Here is a 25495-nt window from a genome sequence, read left to right on the forward strand (position 1 = left end):
ACTAGAAAGACCAAGATCAAATCTAATTATAATCGGTACTTTCAAAATAAGCTCTACATGTAAACTCACAGGAAGCTTATTTTCTGTTTTTTTAGTTATAATTTTATTTAGTTCTACCTAAAAGTTAAATTTGTTTGGTACAGATATATTATCGACGATTAATTTATTTTTGAACCCTTTTACATAGCTTGTCGTTTATTAGGTTCAAAACGTTCAAGTCTACTAATTTTCAGACAATATCTAGTCTGCAAAAGGGGCGCGTTTGTGGCGCGACTGTGTCGCTGCAGCTGCGCTTCTAAATATTGTATGAAAATTAGTAGTGGCACCACAGACACGCCACTACACTACTTCTACAAGTATCTAATATGAAGGCTCCCTTACACTTATCAGTTGACTGCGGTGTTATACGACTAGCACGTCTTACTTAGCTCTGATTGCCGGGTAACTAAGCGCATTAAGTTCTCGTATTGTTTACTTTTTGGACGGACAAAGTCGCGAATGTCGAGGTCCTTAAACGTATGGCGAAGAAGTTGGAGTTGGTACGCACCTGTCAAGCAGCGGGAGGTTGCCTATTTGTGTCATGTACTGCGACATGACAGATAATTAAGAAAGAAAGATATAGAAAACTGACTGCCGACCTTCAATAATGGTGAGGCACTTGAAGAAGAAGAATTGTTTACTTTTTAATAAAGATTTTTTTATATGCCTGGTTTGCTATGTACGCCTGGTATTGTACTTATAAAGTCATCAACTTCTGTGATATGGTGCCGTTGTCTATGCGGTCTTAGTAATGGACAGTTCCGACTGACACGCTTTTCACGTGATAACGTTATTTATTATGTCTTGGGTTAGTGGCATTTGTGTTACCGCAGCTGGCACCATACAAAGTGTCTTTATTCCATGTTTTAATATTATTTTGTAATTGTTTATTTGTGTTGTAATTATTTTATCTACACACATATCACAAACTCTCTATAGTGTGTTCGAAAACCGCAAATTATGACCAGCATAAAGGTAAACTGTTTTGTTAGAACAAATTTCTTATCTGTGAAAATGTTATTATTGCTTCCATATTACTTCTTAATAACATCGAATTCGATGTTACTATTACATTCAAGTTTCGAACATCTCTGAAAAACAAAACAATTTGATTGGACCTCAATTCTAGTATCAGTCGAGATGAAGTTTTATTTGAAATGAAATGTCAATAGCTAACAATTTTGACAATTTCACATGTTACTTGATATCGAACGATATGATAGTTGGGGCCGGTTCTAGTTTGTCTATGAATTAAAAATAAAAACTACGGTTGTGTGACATGCGTGAGAAAAGTTTTTATTTGCCACCATTTAGCCAATCGTAACATGCGGTTCCTGAAAACATCACGGAGAGCTTATAATATGTGTGTAGATAAAGCAATGAGACGTATTTTAATGCCTTTCATTATGTAACAGTCCCATAAAGTACTATAGTCATGCCGAATGCTTTGATTGTCTTTTTATGATATAAAATAAAAAGCACATTTGACCTCCATCTCACGTGATGGAAGTAAATGTAGCAAACTCCTTAGTATTTTTACTTTTCATTGTATTTTTTTATTGTCAGCTGGCATCTCTTTTTTTTTATTTTAGTGGATGAATTTGTGAATGTTAACATTAAAAATCTTTGGCAACACAAGTCATTCTCAATATAATTTTTACAGTCCATTTCGTACTCTCTTTACTTTTTGCCTCTGTTTCGTTTCTTTTTTTTCGTGTGTGTTCTTATTTGTGGTAGTCAAATAAATGTATTTCCTTTCTTTCTACTTTTCGGTATTGGTAGATGCTAATCAATGAGTAAAATATTGTCTATATTTTATGTTAAATTGCACTCGCTGTACCAGATAAACTAAATGTTTCCGTACAAATATTCCACACAAATATTTTACTAGGTCCCTAATGACTATCGACTCTAAATTTATGGTAGAGCTACAGATAAATTGGTGGCACTGTAAATTACTAAAAATCGCACGTATACAATTGGCATTCAACGTTAGTATAGTCTTTTAGTTTTCATGTCTTCGCGGTTATGCGCTCCTGGTAGCCGGTGAATTACTAATTGTTTGATTTATACACAATTTAACCATCACTTTTGCACTTTTAAGGCTCCACAGCCGGATCAGCAGGTGTCGTAGTCCCGCTGCTCTTCCCTCGGTCAGTTGTTAAGAACCACGCCCATTAGCTGACTGCGGTGTTGTACGTAGTCAAGGACGCGTTGAGCGACGCCGCGTTTGCGCGTCAACATAATTGCCGCTTGCTCGAATTTGTGTTGGTTACGGCGGATGTAGGCGTTTGTGTCTGAAAGAATAAAAAAATATATAATTTATGCAAAAACCGAACAACACACAAAAAAGTCCTCCAATCTGACTGGACTCGAACCAGCGTATGTTGCTACACCTGGGCTACCGCCCTTAACAGTCGAGACTACCTCAGCTCGAATTAATATTTTCCCTGTACTAATACGCTTCATTTTGCTTGTCTCGACAGGGACACTGACTTTATTTCAGAATTTCTTTTTTACAAACGAAATTAAAGCCATTTGCAAAATGGTTATCATAGAGTATATGTATTCTATTTAGTTTAGTTGATATAAAAAAAACATTGGTATACGTAAAATACCTATTGAATACAACAGTTGTCTTGTAAAATTTAGGAATCCTGTTCTCACCGTATAGTAATCAGTGTATAATATCCTCAATTGTACTATATATTTTTTCCAAAGTAATGGATTCAACCATTGACCTACAAATAAATGGACGACGGGTCTAATACAAAAACCACGAAAAAAATGTCCTAAGTCAACCTATTTAAACGTAGTGACATGTAAAGGAATATGAAAAAGCTAAAACGTTGAATTTAAATTGTAATGTCATCACAGTACTGTCTGATTTTGCTTGCTTCGCTGTCAGTCGAACAAACGAAGACTAAAGCGTGAATGACGCTCTGTATACGATTTTAACGCCCCATAAGTTCGGACACTTTTTAGCGCGGACCCGACGTCCATATAATTGTAAGTCAATGTAAGTCAATTTAACTGCCTCCGTGGCCGAACAGTTACCATGCCGGACTGCCACGCAGAGGTCCCAGGTTCGATTCCCGGGCCGGGAGAAATGTTTGTATGGCGTACATTTATTTCTCTCGTAAGTTTGGGTGTAGTTTGTGATTGTCTATTTGTGTGTCCATGGCACCCGCGACACAGGGTTTCCCTAGTGCGGGGCTATGTTGAGTGTGTGCGTTATTTATTAAAAAAAAATGGATTCAACACTCACTGTCATGCGGTCAATCAACCAAAGCGATTTAAGGTTGTATAGACTCTTAATAACTGAGCTATAGACAGACCAAGTAAACGCTAATAAAAATATTAAAATTAAGATTATTTATTAAACACACTGCTCGACCAGACCATACTTTGTTATATACCATTTGTTAATATTTTTGCTGTCTCTATAGGCCGTTAAATGTTTGATTTTCTTTCACGAAATATGATTTTTTAATTTTAAATTAATTTCGTAGGTCCACCAGGTCCAATCCTACCTGTAACGAGGTTGTTGAGTTTCTCAGGATTGATTTCGTCCATAGCGCACTGCTGCATCAGAGGAGGATTGAAGCGGAAGTAGTTGCCGGGCGGAAGCAGGTCGTTCAGAATCAGATGCGTACCTGGAAAACATTTCAATGTGAGATTCATTTATTTCTTGATAATAAAGACTTTATAAGATTTCATTTTGAATAACTTTCCCTAATTTTCCTTTTTTTGGAAGAATTTGTACACTATTACAGTGGACTATATCAGTGACAAGAACAAAATGATGAAATATAATAATTTAACAAGTATTTCCAGTTATTTTATTTATTATCTCTTTTTGTTTATTTTCCTCTCAAAATTCTAAAGAGTCTTTTTCTTGTCTGTTATGTAATTACCTTCCATCCAATGGTTATCCGAAAAAAATCGCTTAAAGCGATAAGACAATTGTACCACTGCGTATTGTTTTTTAAATTGTTTTGTAATTGTTTTCCATTAAGGTGTACAATAAAGAATTTTTGTATTGTATTTTGCATCGTAAATTTTAAGGAATAAAATAGTATTTTGCTGTACATTTATGGCACGGTTTGCTGGGAGACGTTGGTTCGAACCCAACCGGATCGATGTGATTTTTTCTAAGTATTAAATATTTGTTTAATAATTATAACACCATGGCGATGAAACAACCTGACATTCAATAAAAATATTAAAGTGAGATCTCTAGTACATACAAAATATAAATTAAAATTCAATTCACCTTCAGTATCCGTAGCCGAGTCCAAAATCTTATTAAACTTGTCCTTCCAACTAGTCCCCGAGGTGTCCTTAGCCAATCCCTTGGCCAACAGCTGGTAATCCAAGTGTTTATTCAACGCCTGCCCGGTGCCGACTGACACTATAGTGCCGTTCTTCACTGCGTCATGGCCGAATAGTAATTTGGCTTCGTGTAAACCTACCCCAGTTGGGTTGTTTACCATTATACCGCCGTCCTTAAGAGAGAAAAACAAATGTGTAAATGTAGGAAGCGAAACTTTTGTATGAAAAATACTAATATCTACATGTATTCTCTACCGAAGTGAAGCATCTTTCTTATTTTAAATTTTTCTTGTATCCCAGACCCGATACAATATACAAAAGTTAGTTTATCTATATGAAACCTGCCGAGATCGAATCCAGGACCTCAGAGACGGCGACACCGTCACCGACACCACATAAAATTCATAAAAATATTACGAACATATGTGTAGTTTGTTACGTGATTTTTAATAACTCCCATGTAAGCACAAAAAGCTACCGACTAATTTGATTTGTGAAATTCTTAAATCTCTTCCTTGAAAACTGTCAATTTGCAGATTATTTGAGAGTACTTTATTACACCCCGGTGCAAAGTATAAAGTGCCTCTAAAAACCATGTGCCTATTAATTCCAACCACCTTTTTTCGATGTAATTTTTTTAATGGCATACTTCATGGCTTTAGTAATAAAGCGTCATAAACTATGTTCCTACAATTTCAGCACATGTCAAGAAAGCTTCACTCGCTTCGATAACAATGAGCCAGCCCTTACCTATAACTGCGCTAATCACCCTGAGACATAAATTGACAAGTCCCATGTGCGCATTGTGTAACTTCACCAGTACCCTCACCCTTCAAAACTGGAACGCAGTAATGCTTACATTGGTACTTGGCGGCAGAAATAGGTGAGGTGGCAGTACTTCCCTGGACAAACTCTTTCACAAGGAGCTCTACTGTTACAATTTTCAAGGGTTTCCCTAGTGCGGGACAATGAGTGTGTGTGATATCATTACCTGATGTAATAGTCCATCAAGTCTGAATTCGTTGAAGTAAGTAGGCGCAGCGGCGGACGCCCTCACCGCTTCCCACACCCTCGCGCTTGAGGTTCCCGGAAATACAGAACGGACGCGGAACCCGCATTCGTATGAGCGGAATAAAAACGGAGTCAAACGAGAGCCTGTGTTCACAACACACGATACTAGCGCCAACTGGAATAAAAAATTAAATTTGTATGGGGTAACCTCAGGACGCAATTTAAGAGATATTTTTTATTTTCAGCTTGTATTACTGTGAGCTATTAAAATAAAAACATAATATACAGTAGGTTAAACATAGTTACGACTACTTGAATAAGTTTCAAAATGCTGAAAATATCAAGTAACCTAAACTTTGGCCTGAAAGGAGATCCGTACCCACCAGTGGGACGTATAAATGGGTTGAAGATGATGATGATAAATAAATATCAAGAAAGGATAATACCACCCTCTGAAATTTCGAAAATATTGTACGGTATTTTTAAACGACTTCAAAAAAAAGGAGGCGGTCATTGACTTACAATTATATGGACGACGGGTCCGCGCTAAAAAGTGTCCGAACTTATAGGACGTTAAAATCGTATACAGAGCGTCATTCACGCTTTAGTCTTCGTTTGTTCGACTGACAGCGAAGCAAGCAAAATTAGACAGTACTGCGACGACATTACAATTTAAATTCAACGTTTTAGCTTTTTCATATTCCTTTACATGTCACTACGTTTAAATAGGTTGACTTGGGACATTTTTTTCGTGGTATTTGTATTAGACCCGTCGTCCATTTTTTGTAAGTCAATGGAGGCGGTCGAAATTTTTTTTATGCATGTTTCACGATTGCTCCGCCATTTGTGAATCGATTTCGAGGATTCTTTTTTGTTGGAAAGAGGGTATCTCAGTAGTGGTCCCATTTAAATTTGAAGAACATATTCCACCTCTAAGGGTGGCAATCTAGGGGATGAATCCGGTTTCGCGCACTTTCCGATAACCGATTTCAATAAAACATGGCAAATACATGTAATTCCTCGAACTTTTAAGGTTGGTTTTTTTTAAATAAAATCGTTACTACCGATTACTTTGCTACAGTAGTGTCTTTAGGCCGCATAGCTCAGTACCGGTGTCTTCTGTTTTCAATATCAATTAAATAAAAAAAAGTCGAGTATCGTATTGTTTAATGTCGAAAACCCGATTTTTGGGTGTCACTTCACCTTAACATGATAACTGGAATATGAATGCAGTATGAATGCAGAACCAAAACTGACCTTAGGCGTGTTGTATCTATTGCACTCAGCAAGGGTGCAATCCCTTAAATTCTCCTGCAATAGTTTTTCCCACGCGTCCGTGTCGTAGTATGAATGCGTCCATACTAATCTAGACGTTCCTGAAAACAAAAAAACAAATATGCCACCTTTTTGGGTACCTTGTCCTAATTTCCGTGACCTCAATTTAATCCAAATACAAATAAATAGGTATTTTTTTTATAATACCAAGTGTCGAGACTAACAAGTCGTGGGCCTGGTGTTAAGCGACACGCCTGTCCATAACAGTTGTTGGCACTGCAGGAATTTAGTTTTGTCTCGCTGTAAGAAGTTCTCTACGGATTGAGGTGGGTTTCAAGTAATGTAAGGGCAGGCAGGTTATATTATTATAATTTGTGGTTCTAGGTCGCGTTGTTGGTGTATTGTTTGGGGTTGGGGAGGGGTGGCTGTCGGTTCATGTAATGATGTTTAGGTTGTCGATATTTTACAATATTGTTTACCATTGTGGTAAATTTAGATCACTTATGTTTACTGGAGTTCATCCAGGGAAGTACTGCCACCTTACCTATGCTGCCGCCCGCCAAAACGCGGCTATCCCTAGTCTAGTTATAGCCCAGTTTTAGAATATTAAAATTGTTTAATAATATTTCAGCTATGCATCGTTAGGGGAAGTTCCGATGAGTCGAACACTTTAACTAATTTTAACTGTTTTAAAGATAATTTTGTGCTCTATCTTTTGCTATTTAAAACAGATGTTTGACTATTTGTCACCAAGCCGCGTCTTAGTTAGTGCACGCCAGTATATCTGCCGCCAAGCAGTAATGTAAGCATTACTGTGTTCTGGTTTAGAAAGGCAAGGGTGCTGGCGAAATTACAGGCACATGGGACTTGTCAACTTATGTCTCGGGGTGACAGGCGCAGTGATAGTGCCCCTAATATCTTCGCGATTTAAAACTGAGTGGCACTGCAACTGTTATGGATAGGCGTGTCCCTTATCACCAGGCGCACGACTTATTCGTCCCACCACTTCGTGTTATAATCCCCAAGCTGATGCCGCGTTAATAAGAGTGGTGATAGACTTAGCTATAGTAAGGAATTTACATCAGTAAACTTACCTCCAATAACTGACGTATTGCCAAACATTTTTTTCGATAAAGTGTGGTACATCTGGTTCGCTGTGTCTAGGCTACCCACGCCACTGCCTGTAATAAATAATAGACAGATTAAAATCAAGACTTAGTTTTGGCGATCATTCGAAAGCCAAGATCCTAATAGGAAACTAAACTTTAGCCAAATCAGCCCCTTAACTCTGTGGCTTTAGTGAAAAAGGGTAGAAGTTAAAAAAAGCCAAATTTACAAGGAAACACGAATTAATATCTTATTAACTTTAACTGTTTTTCGCGTCTCCTTGCAAAGTTGGCGCTTTTGACTTGTACCCCTTTTCACTAGAGTCATAGAAATACACTCTGAAGTTTTACGGACATTTCCCACTTAAGAGTCGATACTGCCACGACTCGAAATCGATCTTTTCCCATATAAATACGGTTCATTTTGCTTGGCTCGAGCGGCAGGAACACATTTATTTTTACAAACGAAATTAAATCCGTACTGAACAATGTTTATCGTATACTATACGTATACGATAAACATTGTCTATTTAGTTCAGTTGATATAAAAATAAATCATTGGTATATTGTATAATACCTATTGAATACAGCGGTTTTTCTTGTAAAATATATCCTCAATTTTAATATATATTTTTCCAGTGTTTGATTCAACACTTTCAATATTATGCGGAATCAACTAAAGCCATTTGCTGACTCTTAAAGCGATATAGATCCTTGGCTTGGTTTCTGAAAATCTTCATGGCAACAGTAATTATGCCACCATCTTTATGGCAACAGTAAGAGCCGTGTTACCATAAAAAAAGCTGTGGTAGCCTAAAGTGTGATGGTGCTGGTGGTGCTGGTGGCGTTCTGTAGACTGTAATAGTGTAGCCTGGATAACAGTTATAGCCTCCGCAGCCTCCATACATCTTACTTAGTAAGTTTAGCAATTCAAACGTTGAAAGTCCAGTTTATAGGTATTTATTACAATTTATATATTTAATATTTAGTACAAATATAATCTTTAAAATGTAAACTGTATAAATATAGCTAGTAAACGATTCAAAAAGATAAGTAGAGTAGAGAGTGGCACCATCACATGGTCACACCAACCTCATCTCAAGTAGAAGCCGTGGGATCCAATTCGGGCTCACATCCGAATTTATGTGCGATATATAATTTGTAATTTACCATGAGCTTTTCGGTGAAGGAAAATATCGTGATGACACCTGCACGTTGAAGAATATTCACAACCTTCGGAGAGTCCGTGAGAGAGTCAAAAGATCTGTGCTCAGCAGTTGGGATAAATGGGTTGATGACATTGAATACATAACCAGAAATAGAGACGAAATACGGGCCATACATTCCTGGTATCTCATCAGTGATACGTCACATAATAAATATCAGCTCTCGTTTGCACTGAAATTATAAATTGATAGCTGAAATAGTACAGCGCCAACAACTGACCTGTGTGTACGTCTCAGTATATTCCAAAAATATTCTGTATTTATTGTAATAAAGACAATATCTTTAACAATGGCGTGCTGTTCCATTCGGTGGTGTGGGGTAAAACAGCAAAACATCTAATTACAAAACAAACGGAATCAAATTTCATCGGTAATTATATATTAAATATGTAATTTTGCAATTTTCATCCATTATACCAAAGCTCAAATTAACTGGTCGATTTGAAGTGAAACAATTGACGACACCAGTCAATTGTTTCGAAATCGAGCTAGTCAATTGGAGCGCAGTTGTCAAAGTAATGATAGGGCAGAATAGTTTTCAAACAGATTAAATGACATTTCGTCTCTATTTCTGGTTATATACTCGATGGTTGATGATTATGATGATGGTATATGAATTATAACTCTAGAGCTGGATGTCGTCGATATAGTCGAATATGACAGGGATATATAGAAAAAGAGATATAAAGAGATATTCTCACCAATGACAGCAGCAATAATGGCTCCAGTACTGACGCCGATAATATAGTCGAACATGTCCTGCACTCTTCTGCCAGTGAGCCGTTCTAGGTGTCTCAAAATCTCTATGGCAATTATGCCTCTTATGCCACCGCCGTCGATTGCCAGGATGTTTGGCCCAGGACCTTTTGTTGGAGCCGTATATCCCATAAGCGCGAGAGCCTGTAAAAAAACATAAGTAATATTTAAAAAATCACAAGCATACTTATTATTGATACAAGGATCTGACAAACATAAAATAAAATTCCTTCGATCCCACTGGATTCGAGCCAGAATTCGTTTGCCAGACATATAAAGAAAGACAATAATATTTTATCTACACACATATCATAAACTCTCTATAATGTGTTCAAAAACCACAAATTACGTAAACTGTCTTGTTAGAACAAATTTCTTATCTGTGAAAATGTTAGTATTGCTATATCATCAGATTCGATTTTATTAATACATTCAAATTTCGAACATCTCTGAAAAACAAAACAATTTGATTCGACCTTAAATCTAATATCAGTCGAGACCAAATTTTATTCGAAATGAAATGTCAACAAGAACAATTTTGACAAATTTCACACGTTACTTGATATCGAACGAAATAATAGTCGGGGCCGACTCTAGTTTGTCTATGAATTAAAAAAACTACGGTTGCGTGACATGTGTGAGAAAAGTTTTTATTTGCGGCCAATTCTCCTTATAGAACTTATTTTCGCCTGTCGGCTAGTTTCATGAACCCACATTCGTATTTTATTGCCTTACATTATGTAACAGACACATAAACTAATATTATTTGGTTTTTTTTCTATGTCTATTAATATAAAATAAATCTTAATACTAAATATTGAGTCCCAAAATCGGGTAATTCGTTCCGTGGCTCAGTTAGGAGAGCGGTTAGTTCCGGTCTGGCAAATATTCGAATCCAACCGGTTGCTACATATTGGGGTGAAAAAAATTTTCGGATGTTAAAATTTATTGCGTTTTTTAGTTTATTTTGTTAGTTTAGTTCAAAGTAACGTTTCGAACTCATGGCAGGTCCCATTGTTAGCTGTCAGCCGTGACTATAGGACCTATAAAATGCCAGAAACGTTGGTTTGTTTGAAAAAATATAACATTGAGATTCAGATCCTTAAAAAAAAGGTATTTGTAATAAAATAGTTACGGTTTTACTTACAATTAAAAAATAAACCTCTTGTTCTATCGTAGTAATGTCTAGTCACATACATAAGAATATCAGCACAAAATACAGTACAGTAATTCAGAAATTTCAGAGGGGAGTATACACTGTACGTGCATCATTCCTTAACGTTTATGCTCTGCCTAGGCAGATCTGTTTATTTCTGACAAATCACCTGTCCGTTGCAAAATTGGATAACCTAACACTGGTACTCTATATTTATCTAGTTTAAACATCATGTATATAACCAGAAATAGAGACGAAATGTCATTTAATTTGTTTGAAAACTTTTCTGCCAAATCAATACGGTGACAACAGCGCTCCGATTGGCCAGCCCGAATTCGAAACAATTGACGGGTGTCGTCAATTGTTTCACTTCAAATCGACCAGTTTAACTTGAACTTTGCTATAATGGACAAAAATTTAAAAATTACGTATTTAATTAACTATGAGATCCGTGTTTTGTAATTAGATGTTTTGCTGTTTTTCCCACACCACCGAATAGAGCCCCTCATTATTAGAGATATTATCTTTATTACAATACATACAGAATATTAATATGCTGAGTGTGTGTGTTATTATTATTATATTTGGGATATACGGAGACGTACACACAGGTCAGTTGTTGGTGTTGTATTATTTCAGCTTTCTAATATTTGATTTCAGCACAAACGAGAGTTGATATTTAAGTGATATAAGGCCCATTTGCCTGATGAGGTGCCAGGGATGGATGGCCCTTATTTAGTCTCTATGTGTGGTTATATACTCGATGAGTTTAAACATACATACCTCTTTAACAATCCCGCTAACTTCCTTCGTGAGCGTTTCTTCGTCATTCGTAAGTCTGTGTTGTACTCGTAATAGCGCTCTCACTGCGCCTTCCTGTAAAAGAACATGTTATAATATAAATGATGCCAAATGATAAAATCTTATTTTATTTTAAACTTTTTATCTATGTTAAGGTTCTAATTAGACGCTCGTAAAGGTTAGATTCAAATTTTCAGTGATGTTTCGTCTTTGGAGTCAGTGACGCGATGGATTCTGACGAAGACGAATTACTTGCATTTATTTTGTTAAAACGGAGGAACAGCAAAAATGACAAAGAATATATAATATAATATATAATAATATAATAAATAATAGATGCAGTAGAGGTTCTTGTGAAAGATTTCGTCCGGGGAAGTACTACCACTTTACCTATTTCTGACGCCAAACTGTAATATTACATTATAATATTATATTACTGCTGGTGAAAATACAGGTACATGGGACTTGTCAACTTATGTCTCAAAGTGATGGGTGCAGCGGCTGTGCCCTTAAATTTTTGCGATTTAAAGCTCTGAGTGGCACTGCAAGTGCTAAAACGTAGTGAATTTGGGCTTACGATTGGGGATCGGAATATATAAGTTACGTTTATACGTTACCTTAATAGCGTAATCTCTCGCTTCTGGGTACTGCCTTAAATGGTCAATTAGATGCTCCGTCCTTTTAAGCAAACACTCTGAAGTCTCAGCCGTTACTATTGCTGATATCACGTAGGCGGTGCGAGAGTGGATCGAGGTCTGTCAATACGAAAATGAAAAAAATGTAACAAACATAAAAATTATGATTTGTTCATGGATTTACTTGATCTAGAAAGGCGTGCCAACTGGTTTAATTGGAATTGCCAGATACTGTTTTTTCATCTACAAATTTATTCTATGCTAAGTGTTATCAATAACCACATGTTTTCCTATAAAACGATAGTCCCGTGAAGGGCGCCACTTTACGTTAAGTACATTTGTTTTCAGAAGAATGTGATATAATTAAAGTTTTTCCTAAAAACTTGACGTTATGTCTTTCTCGTAGATATTTGGTGTTAGCCAGTCATATTTGTCAACTAAATAAACGATTAAATTTGGCGCCCAGCATGGGGCTAAAATAAAAAAATAGAAAACAAATCATTAATTACAACAACAAACATCTTTGCAACACTAACTGAACTAAATTACCCTACCTCAACAACAAGATCTACATTACGAAATATAAAAAAAAAAAAGAAATAATAAAGACCGTCTTCTGCAAAGTCTTGAATTTAATCGGAAACGGCAATTCCCATAGATTCTTCAATGACAATTCTTGAATGTAAATTACTACTTCATTGAATGAAGGCATCTGCGATAAAGATATGCTTATAATAACAATATTTTTTATTGATAGCTATTGCGAATAATTACAGTAGTTAGTTATTGTGATTGTTTGCTGACCAGTCAGGCAACATCCACACAAAAGGATTTAACCTGTGTAGCGGATAGTACTGATGCCGCCACGGTGGGCGAACATCAATTGTATTTTTAACAAAAAATGGCTTACGAGTAGATATTATATTATATGGTGAGCATTAAACGGATAAATAAAATAATAATAAATGTCTTTTTATTTTATTTACATACAACAATAGGAGTTTCAATCGCCGTTTTGAAAATCGAAGGCTTAAAATAACATAATGTTTGAGCCCATGATACCATTAAAGGTATTTTTGGGAAAAGGTCGGGAGGCATTCTCCGACCTCCTTTAGCGCTTGGCTATGCCCAAAAAGAAAAAAAACGTCATTGAGATGGTCACTGAGACGAAAAATTTATACGAAATTTCGAAACCGCTGCTTTAGAATGTAAAACCACATGTCAGTAATTATTTATAATATTAATTCGTCGCAATCAAGGAGTTATCTACTAACCGCCGCCGGCACGGGAGTTAAAGGTGAGTGTCACCAATATTTTTACAAAACACATTTGTTGTTTTTATGGGTAAAATGTTCAGAAAGGAAGGAACAAAGTCCACTGCCTCCTTTTAACATCTGAACCCCTCCACATAAAAATAATTTTATGTTATTATACTTTATTTTACGATATTAATTTCAAATGGCACTAAAAATAAGCCTTGGGCAAAACATACAAGCGTGAGTAGTTAACCTTTACGATTTTACGATAAAGTATGAAAAATGGCACTAAAATACTGCGATTTTCAATATAGCGATTTATAGTTCTCCTGTAGGGCTAGCACGACAGGGCACGACTTGCGCGAGAGCGACATAAAGTGCGAGATACTGCTATTCTCTCATAGAAATCTCACGCTTTATGTCGCTCTCGCGCAAGTCGCGCCCCCTCGCGCTAGCCCTACAGTTTCATAGATGATCCATGGTGTTAAAATATGTAACAATATGTGTTCGTTGATAAAGGTAAACTCCCAACGTACTGAATGTCGATAAAATTTTAATATAATCTGATCATAGAACGCCACATACCACTGAGCTCTTGTGACGTATTTTCGAATTTAAAAAGGGAGGTTATTTCTAGTCCCTCTACTTACCTATGTCATAAATAGGAAAGCTATAGCGTTTACTAGGTCCTAATCGCTTTCTTGAGCAAGGGAACTGGCAGAAAAATCTGCAGGACTGATTACAGCAGTGGCCTTGAAAGTCGTAATTGCAATGATCTTATCCAACGTCTTATAGGGGAGCGACATAAAGCTGCTATTCAAAGACTGCAGTTTTTTTTAATAATATCAAGTGACAGGACGAACAAGTCGTGCGCTTGATGGTAGGCTACACGTCTGTCCAAAACAGTTGCAGTACCACTCAGAGCTTTAAATCGCAAAGATCTGAGGGGCACTGCCACTGCACCCATCCCTCTGAGACATAATTTGACAAGTCCCATGTGCCTGTAATTTCACCAGTTGTTACAGGTGAAAGAATTTTGAATTCTTAATCTTAATTTGGTGCATATATTTTTAATCTAGACCACAACGTGACAGTATAAGCTACTCGCTTCCTAGGTAGAGCGTAGCAAGGGAATGGAGCAATGTTGAAATCATCTTTGTCACTTCCCTATCGCCGCGATTTGCGAGAAGATTATCTCGTGTGATAGAACAAACAAATAACAAAGATTTAGTATCAAGAAAGTTGACAGCAGAGTGACAGCGTGTATCAGTAAGATTGGCCCCTTTGCCGCGCTGCTACATTAGATCGATACCTCCAATGAACACTACAACTTAATTTTTGGACCTGCTCTGTTTTTATTTTGTTTTTAGTTTTTTTTTCACAAAATGTATTTTTGTTTTTATTTTTGAATTTCGTTTTCTGGTCTTTTTTTTTCACAAAATTCGGGGAGCATAATATTAGTAAATAAATATGGCTGTTTACAAAAATAACAGAAGTGACCAAAAAAACAATGTTGGCGTAGTGGTCATTGGAGGTATCGAGATGGGGAGAGCGAAGCAGAGCTGTACTTCAGTAACCAATATTATTTCGTGATATTGATTATACTCTGTCCAACCATTTATTTAACTTTTGACATATGCATGCCTCCGAAGTTCCGTAATTATTAACATACAACCATAGACGGAAAATGCAATACTTCCTGGACTCTTTTATTTTTTAATTTTGGTGAAGCGACGTGCTCTTTAGCTCCGATATTTATCGAGCCAACAGATTAAGTAGCCACGAAGCAATGTCAAATTAATTAATCTCCACTTCGCGTTTGGTAGATAATGGGCCTGAAGAGTAGTCTAATTTGATGAGAAGTTGGGTCCGACCTTTATGTGGCCACTCTACATGAAGTCTACGTCCTGGGATTTCCGTTTACTTTACGCGCTAAATACAAAAGTAGTCGGCTTCATTTATTTGTAATTAAAATTAATCTAGACAGATAACTTCCTATCATTCTATTTGGACTCCTGTAACGCAAAAACATGTTTTCATAACATGTGTTGTTGTAGTGACGACGACCGACATCGCTTATCTATTATTGTTTAACGATAGATAAGACCATTGACTTGTATAGTCAATAGCGGAAATCACTATCTCCCATAATATGCTTATAAGTCAGCGCTTTTTTACTGGTAAAAGTAATATGTACGTTTTTACAACACGGTCCAATAATCAAATTTTTGTATTGGATGTGGAAGGTGAATTATACAAATTGTTGATTGACATCATTTTGCTCATGGTCATGGTGTGTGTTCGGACGCCACCTATCAGGGTGCGATTATTTGCACAGGTTGTACATTGTTGGATGGTTTCAATCCGTTTTGTCTTGGCCAACAACTAGTACCGCGAAGGTTAGGTGGTGTTTTGATTTACCTGTTTGGGTCCTATCAAGTGTTTTTTACTGTATTATTTTTCTAATGGGGTTGCGCGATTTAATACCCCATTCCATACTCAGTGGACTAGTTGTAGACTAGGGTTCCATTTTACATTTGCCATGCAGTATTTTCCGTTGATCGGTTTAGAGCAACATGGATTAACATGGACCAACATGTACTAATACGGACTAACATGGATGTTGTACAATAGGAAGTTTATGGATTGGTAAAAAAAATCTACACAATATTTTGCATTTCTGCCGTTCACTAACTAAAACGCGGCTGAGTGACGAATAGTCTAATATCCATTTTAAAAAGAAAAAGATAGAGCACAAAATTCTCTTTTAAAAACAGTTAAAATTAGTTAACGCGTTCGGAACTTATACCTCTCTCTCTCTCTCTCTATATCGGAACTTATACCTCTCTCTCTCTCTATATCGGAACTTTCCCTAACGATGCATAGCTGAAATATCATTAAACAATTTCAATATTCTAAAACTGGGTTATGGTTTTTTATGACATCACAAAAAAAATATTTTGTCTGTTAGCCTCGTTTTAGATAGCGGACGGCAGATTTGCTATATGTTACAATATTTCCCTTATTATTCTGTTAATTGGTTTGTAGTTTTGGGGTAATTTGTATATGAAAACGAGATCCTTAAAATCTTTTAAGAACCAATTTTCAGTCACTTCTAATACCGACTGTACCAACAAAAAAAGAAAGCAAAGGTGTGTGTATTCTTAAAACATTTTATTTTACATACGTTATCAATATTTTATCGTTTGTGCTAATAAACGCTAAGATTTACCAATTGAGAGCAGGAGTGATAAGAACGCGACTTTTATGTGAGCTGACGAAAAGATATTTCAAACGAATGTTCCAAGCTATGTGTTTCGCGTACTCTAGTGTAAAATTCCACCTCCCACCACTCTGGGGGCTTTTATATAATACACTTTTAAGGTGGAAATCCAACTAATTAGCTTTTTAAAACTCTTGACTACGATCTGCTAAGATCGTAATTCTGACACTGTCATTGACTGGAAATAAATGCCGAGAAACAGCTGACGATCACTTTGTAAGCACTGCTACATCTATTGTATAGTATAATAATTTTATTTTTTTTATTTAATACATATCTCCAATTAACACGACGCCATGTTTATGTTATGGTCATTTTCTGTTATTTATGTAAACAGTCATATTTATTTGTAATATCATGCTCTCCGAATTTAGTGAAAAAAAAGAAACAAAATACAAACAGAACAAGTCCAAAAAATTAAGATGGCGTAACGTTCATTGGAGGTGTCGAAGTTATTAATTGAAATAAATAAATAATTAAATATAAAGGAAAATGAAATTGTCATAATCATAATGATATGTTAATTTCTATAGCTGCTAATAAAAGGAGTTGATTACATTTTAATACCATAGCTTGCATGTTGGTTACAACTTTAAATGCGAAAAAAGTTTTATGACCTAGTTCCTACATACTGAAGGCTTTAAAATGTTTTCCTATAACAAATACAAGGGGTCAATTCAGTTCAGTGGGATAATTCTCCAACTTTAACACATTATCTTGAAGATATAATTTGTTACATCCTGTTTATTCTGAGTCATTAGTCGAATTCAAAATATCATATTCTATTTTAGTATTTTAATCGACATTTGTCAATACTGTAAGTTATGTCCGTAAGTATTGTGAGGAGTGTTTTGAGTTACCTAATGAACAACCAATTGGTATTAAATAAATTGTAACTTTGCGCTTTTCTTCCATGTCGAAGATTCATAAAACTACTCTGGTTATTACAGGTACGGGTTATTTAACTTACATAAGACATGTAAGTTAAACAACCCGGTTTAATGAAAAGTGATGAATGCCTAGTTTTTTGGCAGTGGTTTTTGCCAAGCATTAAAGTACTAAAGCCACAATTTCAGAGTACAAAAATACCATATCAGGTGTAACTGTAAGTGATTTTATCCAAAGAACGTAGCACTCATCCGAAGAACAGAGTCCGATGTGATTATATAACTAAAAGATAATAAGTTCGTTACGAGAATAATTTTCTTATTCAAACTAAGGCCTACGTAAAGGTGTTTTGAGAATTTATATATCTTATTTCATTTCCAAAATATAAAATCGAGCAACGGTCGATCTGACATCCACAGCGAAGATGAACGAACGAAATGTACTATGTCCTGAGAACAAGTAGTCTTGCATATAGATCTTTGTTCTACGGATGAGTCGATATGTAGTTATGATGCAGACTGCGATGTTTCTATTTATACTTAAGATAAAAATAAATATGGTGTGATTGTATTGCGCGGAAATATTATTATTATTACTTTCACAAGGTTGGCTAAGCCAAATATGTCGATGTTATTATTTGTTTGTTCCTACTGAAATACCTTACGAAACGAGACAATTAATTATGCATGTTATGGCATGATGTTGGCATAGTTCTGTTCTGAAGAAAACTAGCAATATGTTCCCTTTTTCATGCTGTTTAAAAATCATATTTTTTTGAAAACTAGACATTGATATATGATATTTTTTGTCAATGAATATTGACATTAAATACCGACCTCAAAAGTTTGTGGAATTACATCTATTTGCCAAGTTTAATTGAAATTGGTTAACGGAAAGTGGGTGAATGGGTAATTTGCCACTCTTAGAGGTGGATTTTTTTTTCTTCAAATTCGAATAGGACATTTCCAACTAAAAAAGAATGTATACGCAAAATATAATTGTGAACCTCTTTCTTAAGTCAGTTTCAAATAAAATTATTAATAAAAATATTGCACAATCACCAACAAAAAATATCAGAATGCTCAAACCTACTAAAATATCTTTTACATTTGACAAATATCACAAAATATGTCTCACTAGTCTTTACTGACGTAAAAGTGTGTTTGGGTTTCTTTAGACGTAAGGTTGAGTTTTTGGCAAATTTGCAGACTTTTTGATAGGTTTGAGAGCTCAGCTTATTTTAATGCTGATCGTACAGATGATGACAGTATATCAAACTAAGCATGGACAGATCTTGTTCTGTTGGTCTACAAGCGATATTCAAACAAAGGATATAGCTTGGTGTTGCTGACTGTACAGTCCAGTTAACGAGTCATGTTGTCGAATTTATAAGAACAAACGTTATTCTATAACAACACTTCAATTAATAGCTTGATAGCCTTTGCTTAGAGTTAGAAAAACATAGGGTATAAAAATTATAGGTACCTTGCTTATAATAGGCTTATTAGACTTCCAACTTCGATCCGAAATCTTTCCAAAATGGAGATCCTTTTTCAACTTCAATCCTTGAAGGAAACCTTCGATCGTAATCTCTTTTACTTCCGATCCTACTGTTAAACCTGTCTGGCTGATTTTTTCTTCAGGTTTGTCGAGTTTTTCTTTCTCTTTTTGATTTTCTATGTTGGTAGTACTATCTATGTCAGTGGTACTGGATTTGAGACTGTCTACTTTTAGAGTCTCTTTTGCTTCATTCTCTTTCGTGACTTGTGGTTGTGCCAGCCTTATTTGGACTGCTTTTTCAAATCTCCTTATTAAATCTGAAAAAAAACCAATGTTAATTTTCAAATTTAGAAATTATCTCCATTCTGTAAAATTTAGAGTTTGCTCATTGACTTACAATTATATGGACGTCGGGTCCGCGCTAAAAAGTGTCCGCACTTGTAAGGCGCTAAAATCGTATACAGAGCGCGACACTCCGCTTTAGTCTTCATTTGTTCTACGGACAGCGCGATACTGCGATGACATAACAATTTAAATTTCGAATAGGTTGACTTGGGACATTTTTTTCGTGGTTTTTGTATTAGACTCGTCATCCATTTATTTGTAAGTCAATGAATTTGCTAAATATTTTTAAAAATGTATGCATTAAATTTTAAATAATAATGGTAAATCTTATAGAATATGATTGGAGAACCCGCCAAAGTCTTTCAATAGATTTCAAAGTGAAATAAATACAAAAAGAAATACCATAAAGAAATATAAATAGAAATTCCATAGAACAACAACACATATGTTTACTTATTGTTTACAATTGTTTGTATGTTATTTACAATTGTTTATTCATGTCATGTTTATTTGTACATAGGAAATTGCAGTTAGAATGAATTCTTGACACAAAAATTCTCTCTTAACAACCTAACAAGAAATAATTCATGTCGTAAAAGGCAAAACACTAAATCCATTGTTTGCTCAAGTGTGTTAATCACTCAATACACAATTTTTGTTTAATTAAGTGGTTTCCTATTGTAAAGAATGTCTTTAAATTTGACACTAAAGTTAAAGGGGTTTTGGTGTCTAATATGACTGAAAAATGCAAACAAAAATTTAAAAAATTGCACTTGATCAGAACAATCATTATTTACAGTAATGTTATTAAGATATTGGACCTTATGACATAAGGATAAAAATCTTATTTCTAAGAGTTTCGTAAATTTCAAAAATTTGTCCTATATTGTATGTATGTGATAAAATCTGTATTTCTACTTTTTTAAAGTTGCCAAATGCTTGTCTATAACCAATAATAAAAAATATACATGATGAACATCTTCTTATCTGTTTAAGTTGTTTTTACTGTTTAAATTAAGAGAATAATATAGTATGGGGTACCCGGTTTAGTTATTTGGATCTCAAAAAACCAAGTAATAATAATAATAATAATAACACACACACTCAACATAGCCCCGCACTAGGGAAACCTGAGTCGCGAGTGCCATGGACACACATATAGACAACCACAAGTTACACCCAAACTCACGAGAGAAATAAATGTAGGCCATACAAATATGTCTCCCGGCACGGGAATTGAACCTGGGACCTCTACGTGGCAGTTCGGCATGGGAACTGCTCGGCCACAGAGGCAGTTAAGTATGAGCGTTACAGTGCAGTCTCCAAATGCTTTCTGTATAGTCGCCGCTTACTACATCTTCATAGAGAAGTATCCACAAAGTAATGACAAAATTTACATTGGACATTTTATATTGGCTTTTGTTATGCTACTTATCAACTGTTTGACAGTAGGGCTTTTCAGATAATCATGAGTATCATCAATTATTGTGAACCATGGAGCATTTACCAGAGTTTTGAGCATACCATTTTGGAACCTCTGTAATATCTCCAAGTTTGACATATTTGCTGATCCCCACAGTTGTAATCCATAACTCGAAACAGGTTTGAGGTCTCAAGGGACAATCGAGATTATTTGCCCAGAAGCCATTCCAATGATTTAAATTTATTATTGACCTCAACAGGAAAATTTAAAAAATTTACATTTGACACTTTATATTGGGTTAATGTAAGCACTACAGCACTAAGAAAAGTAGTGACATGTTGTGTGCAGTACTATTTAATTACTGTACGTGAATGGGTTAAATTACATATTTTGAATGGCATTACAAGATTTTACATAATAGAAACAGAATATAACAGTTATAGTCATAGATAACAATATCTATATTTAGAATCTTCATAGTGTAATTGCTCTTGAGAAGTACTCAGCCTATTAAACATTGTTACAGTATAATGACTTAAATGAGGCCTACAATTCGTGATAAAACAACATCATTGCTCATAATTTATCACCTACATGCTGATACAAAAAATATTTACTTTTTAACTATTTAACACATTCACAGTCCATGACTACACTTTTTTTTTACTTTTCTTTTTATTTTTATTCCAAGTCATCAATTTCTTTTATATCAAGTTTCTATCATTGTAAATAATTATCTGAGGAAACTTTTGATTAGCCCTCAGCATACATGCACTGGTCTGTCAGGTGTGTATTATATTTGCCATTCTATTCTTGTTACCTAGCTATAAGTTTTCCAAAAATAACTTAAATAAAATAAAGTAAAATTTGTAGATCAAGGCCCTGATTTTTTAAACTAGTGAAGTTAGTTAAAAGAGGTGTAATTTTCACAAATAACAAAATAATTTAGATATTTTATATATAATGTGAAAGTGAAAGACAAAACCCAACACTATTTCAGACAAATTCTGGTGGACTTATGGGATTGATTTCGGCTTTTATATGGGAAACTGTGAACATGTTATAAAACAAATACTAGCTTGAAAGTAACTGGCATATACAAATGTACTTGAGAATAATATGAATATACTTATAGTCCATTTGTTCAAGTACTTTTAAAAGTAAACAATCTTGAGATGTCTATTTAATGAAATATACATACAATACAATACAAATATTATTTATAGCACATGGACAAATACATAATAACAATACAACTTAAACTAAAAATTACAACAGGTATATAGGTACAACAGGCGGCCTTATTGCTAAATAGCAATCTCTTCCAAGCTACCTTCAGATTACAGGAAAACCGGTGAGATAAAATTATTTGAGGGCGCAACAGAGTACACATGTTGCACATATACAAACGAAGGAGAAAATGGTAATAATAAAAATATGAAATAAATAACGAAATAATAATAACTAATAATAAAATAAGAAATAATAAATATATAAAATATATAATTTTATATGATAATTATTATATATTATCATTATTATTGTGGAGACAATAAATGATTTATTTTATTTATTTATTATATTTATATATATGTATAAATATTATTATAAATATATACCTACATATAATTACTTACATACAAGATAATGAGCTTTGAGTAAAGTTTTGAAATAATCAACAGACAGCACGTCTGATTAATTCAGGTAGGGAATTCCAGTTTGATGCTTCTAACCTTGAAGGAGTTAGAATAAAAGTAAGAAGAGTAGATAGGACAGTTTAAAGAAAGAATAAGAGAAGACCATAAGGTGCGACTGAGTGTAGTGCTATGATTCCATGAAACAATCTTTGAGGTAGGGAGGAGAGGTGGGATTAAAGAGAACAGAGTATAGAAGGGATAAAATGCGAAAGTCCCTACGACAACGAATGGCTAACCATCCAAGTTTGGATTGAAAAACTGAAACATGGTCAAATTTATGCAACTCAAAAATGAATTAATGCATAGGTTCTGCAACCGCTTCCGCATAGTCTAGAATTGGCAAAAGGAGCGACTGTGCCAGACTGATTGTAGTTGGAATGGGTAAAAAATTCCCCAGACGTCGAAGTGACATGTACATGACATACATTTATAATATGATTTTTACTTACCTTCAAATACAAATACTAAAGTTCATATGAAATTGCAAGCCAATTTTTATACCTATTGATTTGTAAAGTAAGTAGGTAGTTTTAAATAGTGTAGTGTTAGGTTTGAAACCCATCATCAAGATCTCTAATAAAGTTTTAAGTTTTTTAGGTTCTGAGTGTATAACACTTTATTGTACCACCAGGTTGTGATTTTATAGTTAAGTAAAGTACAAAACAAATGTTAAAAATATAAAAAGTTCAAATTGTAGGGAATATAGCTCCTTTAAAATAAAAGCATTTGTTTTATTAGACTGGTCAACCACTGGTACAAGCATGGTCAATTACTAGTACAAGCTGGTCAACCTTAGGCACATCCCGCCTCGTGACATTGTTTTATTTTTATAAATTACTGCATTTGTTGTTAAGAAAATCTGTACACATTATTTGATTGCTCAGTAAATAAGGAATAGAATGTAATTTATTATAGAAGATTTGGTGCAATAACTCCGGTACGGTATCAAATTATGTCCGAAAATTTTTCTTAAATGGTTTGTTACTGGTGCATCCACCCTATTATACTTCAATAAAAAGATGTATCAAGATTGTTTACATTTAATTAAGTACTTAAACAAATGGACTATAGTACTTCGTTATTTTATAACTACGATGTAATAAGGCTTGGCAACAATAAGTGGAGATCTGTGTCATAAAAATGTGAGACAGGTGTTATAAGTATGTTTTCTCAGTTATTATATAATAAATAGTCATAGGTACTTACTGTCCCATTGTTCTGCAGTAGCAGGCTTCACTTTTTGCAGTAATTTTTCTACTTCTGGACCCAAATTGGTCATGGAAAGATAATGTCTAATTACTTTCCATTGGGAGCCTAGAGACGACATTTTCGGCACTTTTACTCAAGTGTTTTAAACAAACTAAGTTTGAAGTATATTTATAATAAAAATTATTCACTTGTAAATAGGTTTACTAAGCACTAGTGACACAAATTCAAAACAAAATCACACAGTCACGTACACAGGTTGAAACGTATATATTATCTCAGAAATTATGCACGTAATATCTAGAGTTTCTTATCAACAATTGCGGCGTATTTACTTTAAATCTCAGTAGTGAACGCTCAATAAATTCTCGTACAATCGTTAGCAAATAAATTGAATTATTTATAAATAAATCAATGACAGGACGGGTGACGTCAAATCGCACGATCAGTGCTACCACCATTAGCAAAACAAAACAAACTATTCCTGAGTCGTTATTTCACTTTCACACAATTATATATATCAAAACACTTGTAAACTTTGTTTAGTGTTAGAGTGTAGGTAATCACAGTTAGGTGGCTGAAATTACATTGAGTAGAAAATAAGTTGTAGACAAGTTTTATAGAGACAACAAAACATGTTTTTGTGTCTCTCGCGAATAGCGACTGCGTTAAGTGACGACGTTGGCCACACCTCCATGCGCTTTACAAGAACGTCTACTATTAGTAAATAAACATCGTATGATCGCAAGTTTGAAACCATGCCAAGTGGTATGAGCTTCCCACTTCCGTATTATGATTTAAGACACCCTTACAGTTACGATAAACATGTTGTGTAATTAGTTGGTTGATGATGGTACTGAATATTTTATTCCCTATTACAATATAATAGAACATCGTAGAGTATTATTTATCAGAAAGAACGACATTACCTTACAGGAACGGTTGCCCTCATGTTAGCATCTCAGTCTTCTTAAAATAATCTACTTAAATACAGTTGTATATGTAGTACAACGACGCGACGACCAAAATTTTGCTAAAACTTGCTGTAAATGTATGTATGTACCTACGACCGTTCACTGCGTAAAATTTTAAAGCTAAATTTAATACTATTTTCTGAGTAGCATTTCTTTTACTAATACTAGTTATAAACATAATATATCCGGTCACTTAGGAATACCTTGTCCTGTCTTGTGTTCAGGATAACTTGATTTACTTATTTTACTAAATAAACCCTGAGAGCACCTCTAATGCAGAGTTATTTTGGCGGAGAGCTAAAGTATCTTATTAAACAATTCCTTTTCTGTCGTTAATGTCCTAATTTTTCTTAATTGTAATATAAAATGTCTACGAGAACTTGATTACTCATAATATTTTTTACGTCGATGTGATTACCGTTGTAAATATTATTATTGAAAAATTAAGATAAAAAATTGAGTACCCGCTGAATTTTTTCATCTACCTACAGATCTCAGTCTTTAAAAATAATTTAAAAGAATATTATTTTCGCCACTGTTTCGATTAAGTAGGGGCAAAACGCGAAACGCGTACAGCCGTCAT

At 34.7% G+C, this 25495-nt stretch overlaps 1 protein-coding gene across 1 annotated transcript; it reads right to left on the reverse strand.

The window, feature by feature from the left end:
- Window positions 1–1711: 1711 nt before the first annotated feature.
- LOC113227431 (calcium-independent phospholipase A2-gamma-like) lies at window positions 1712–24363 on the reverse strand. The gene is made up of 11 exons (XM_026460353.1): window positions 23939–24363; window positions 19253–19584; window positions 12323–12460; window positions 11688–11780; window positions 9694–9892; window positions 7755–7841; window positions 6643–6761; window positions 5366–5560; window positions 4316–4547; window positions 3573–3695; window positions 1712–2336 (listed from the first exon to the last, which is right to left on the reverse strand). Exons 1-11 carry the CDS (start codon window positions 24057–24059, stop codon window positions 2194–2196), a joined length of 1782 nt encoding a protein of 593 aa, XP_026316138.1. The 5' UTR covers window positions 24060–24363; the 3' UTR covers window positions 1712–2193.
- Between the last annotated feature and the right edge of the window lie 1132 nt (window positions 24364–25495).

Source organism: Hyposmocoma kahamanoa, unplaced genomic scaffold (genome assembly GCF_003589595.1).
Source record: "Hyposmocoma kahamanoa isolate Upper Pololo Valley unplaced genomic scaffold, ASM358959v1 210, whole genome shotgun sequence".
NCBI classification, from domain to species: domain Eukaryota; kingdom Metazoa; phylum Arthropoda; class Insecta; order Lepidoptera; family Cosmopterigidae; genus Hyposmocoma; species Hyposmocoma kahamanoa.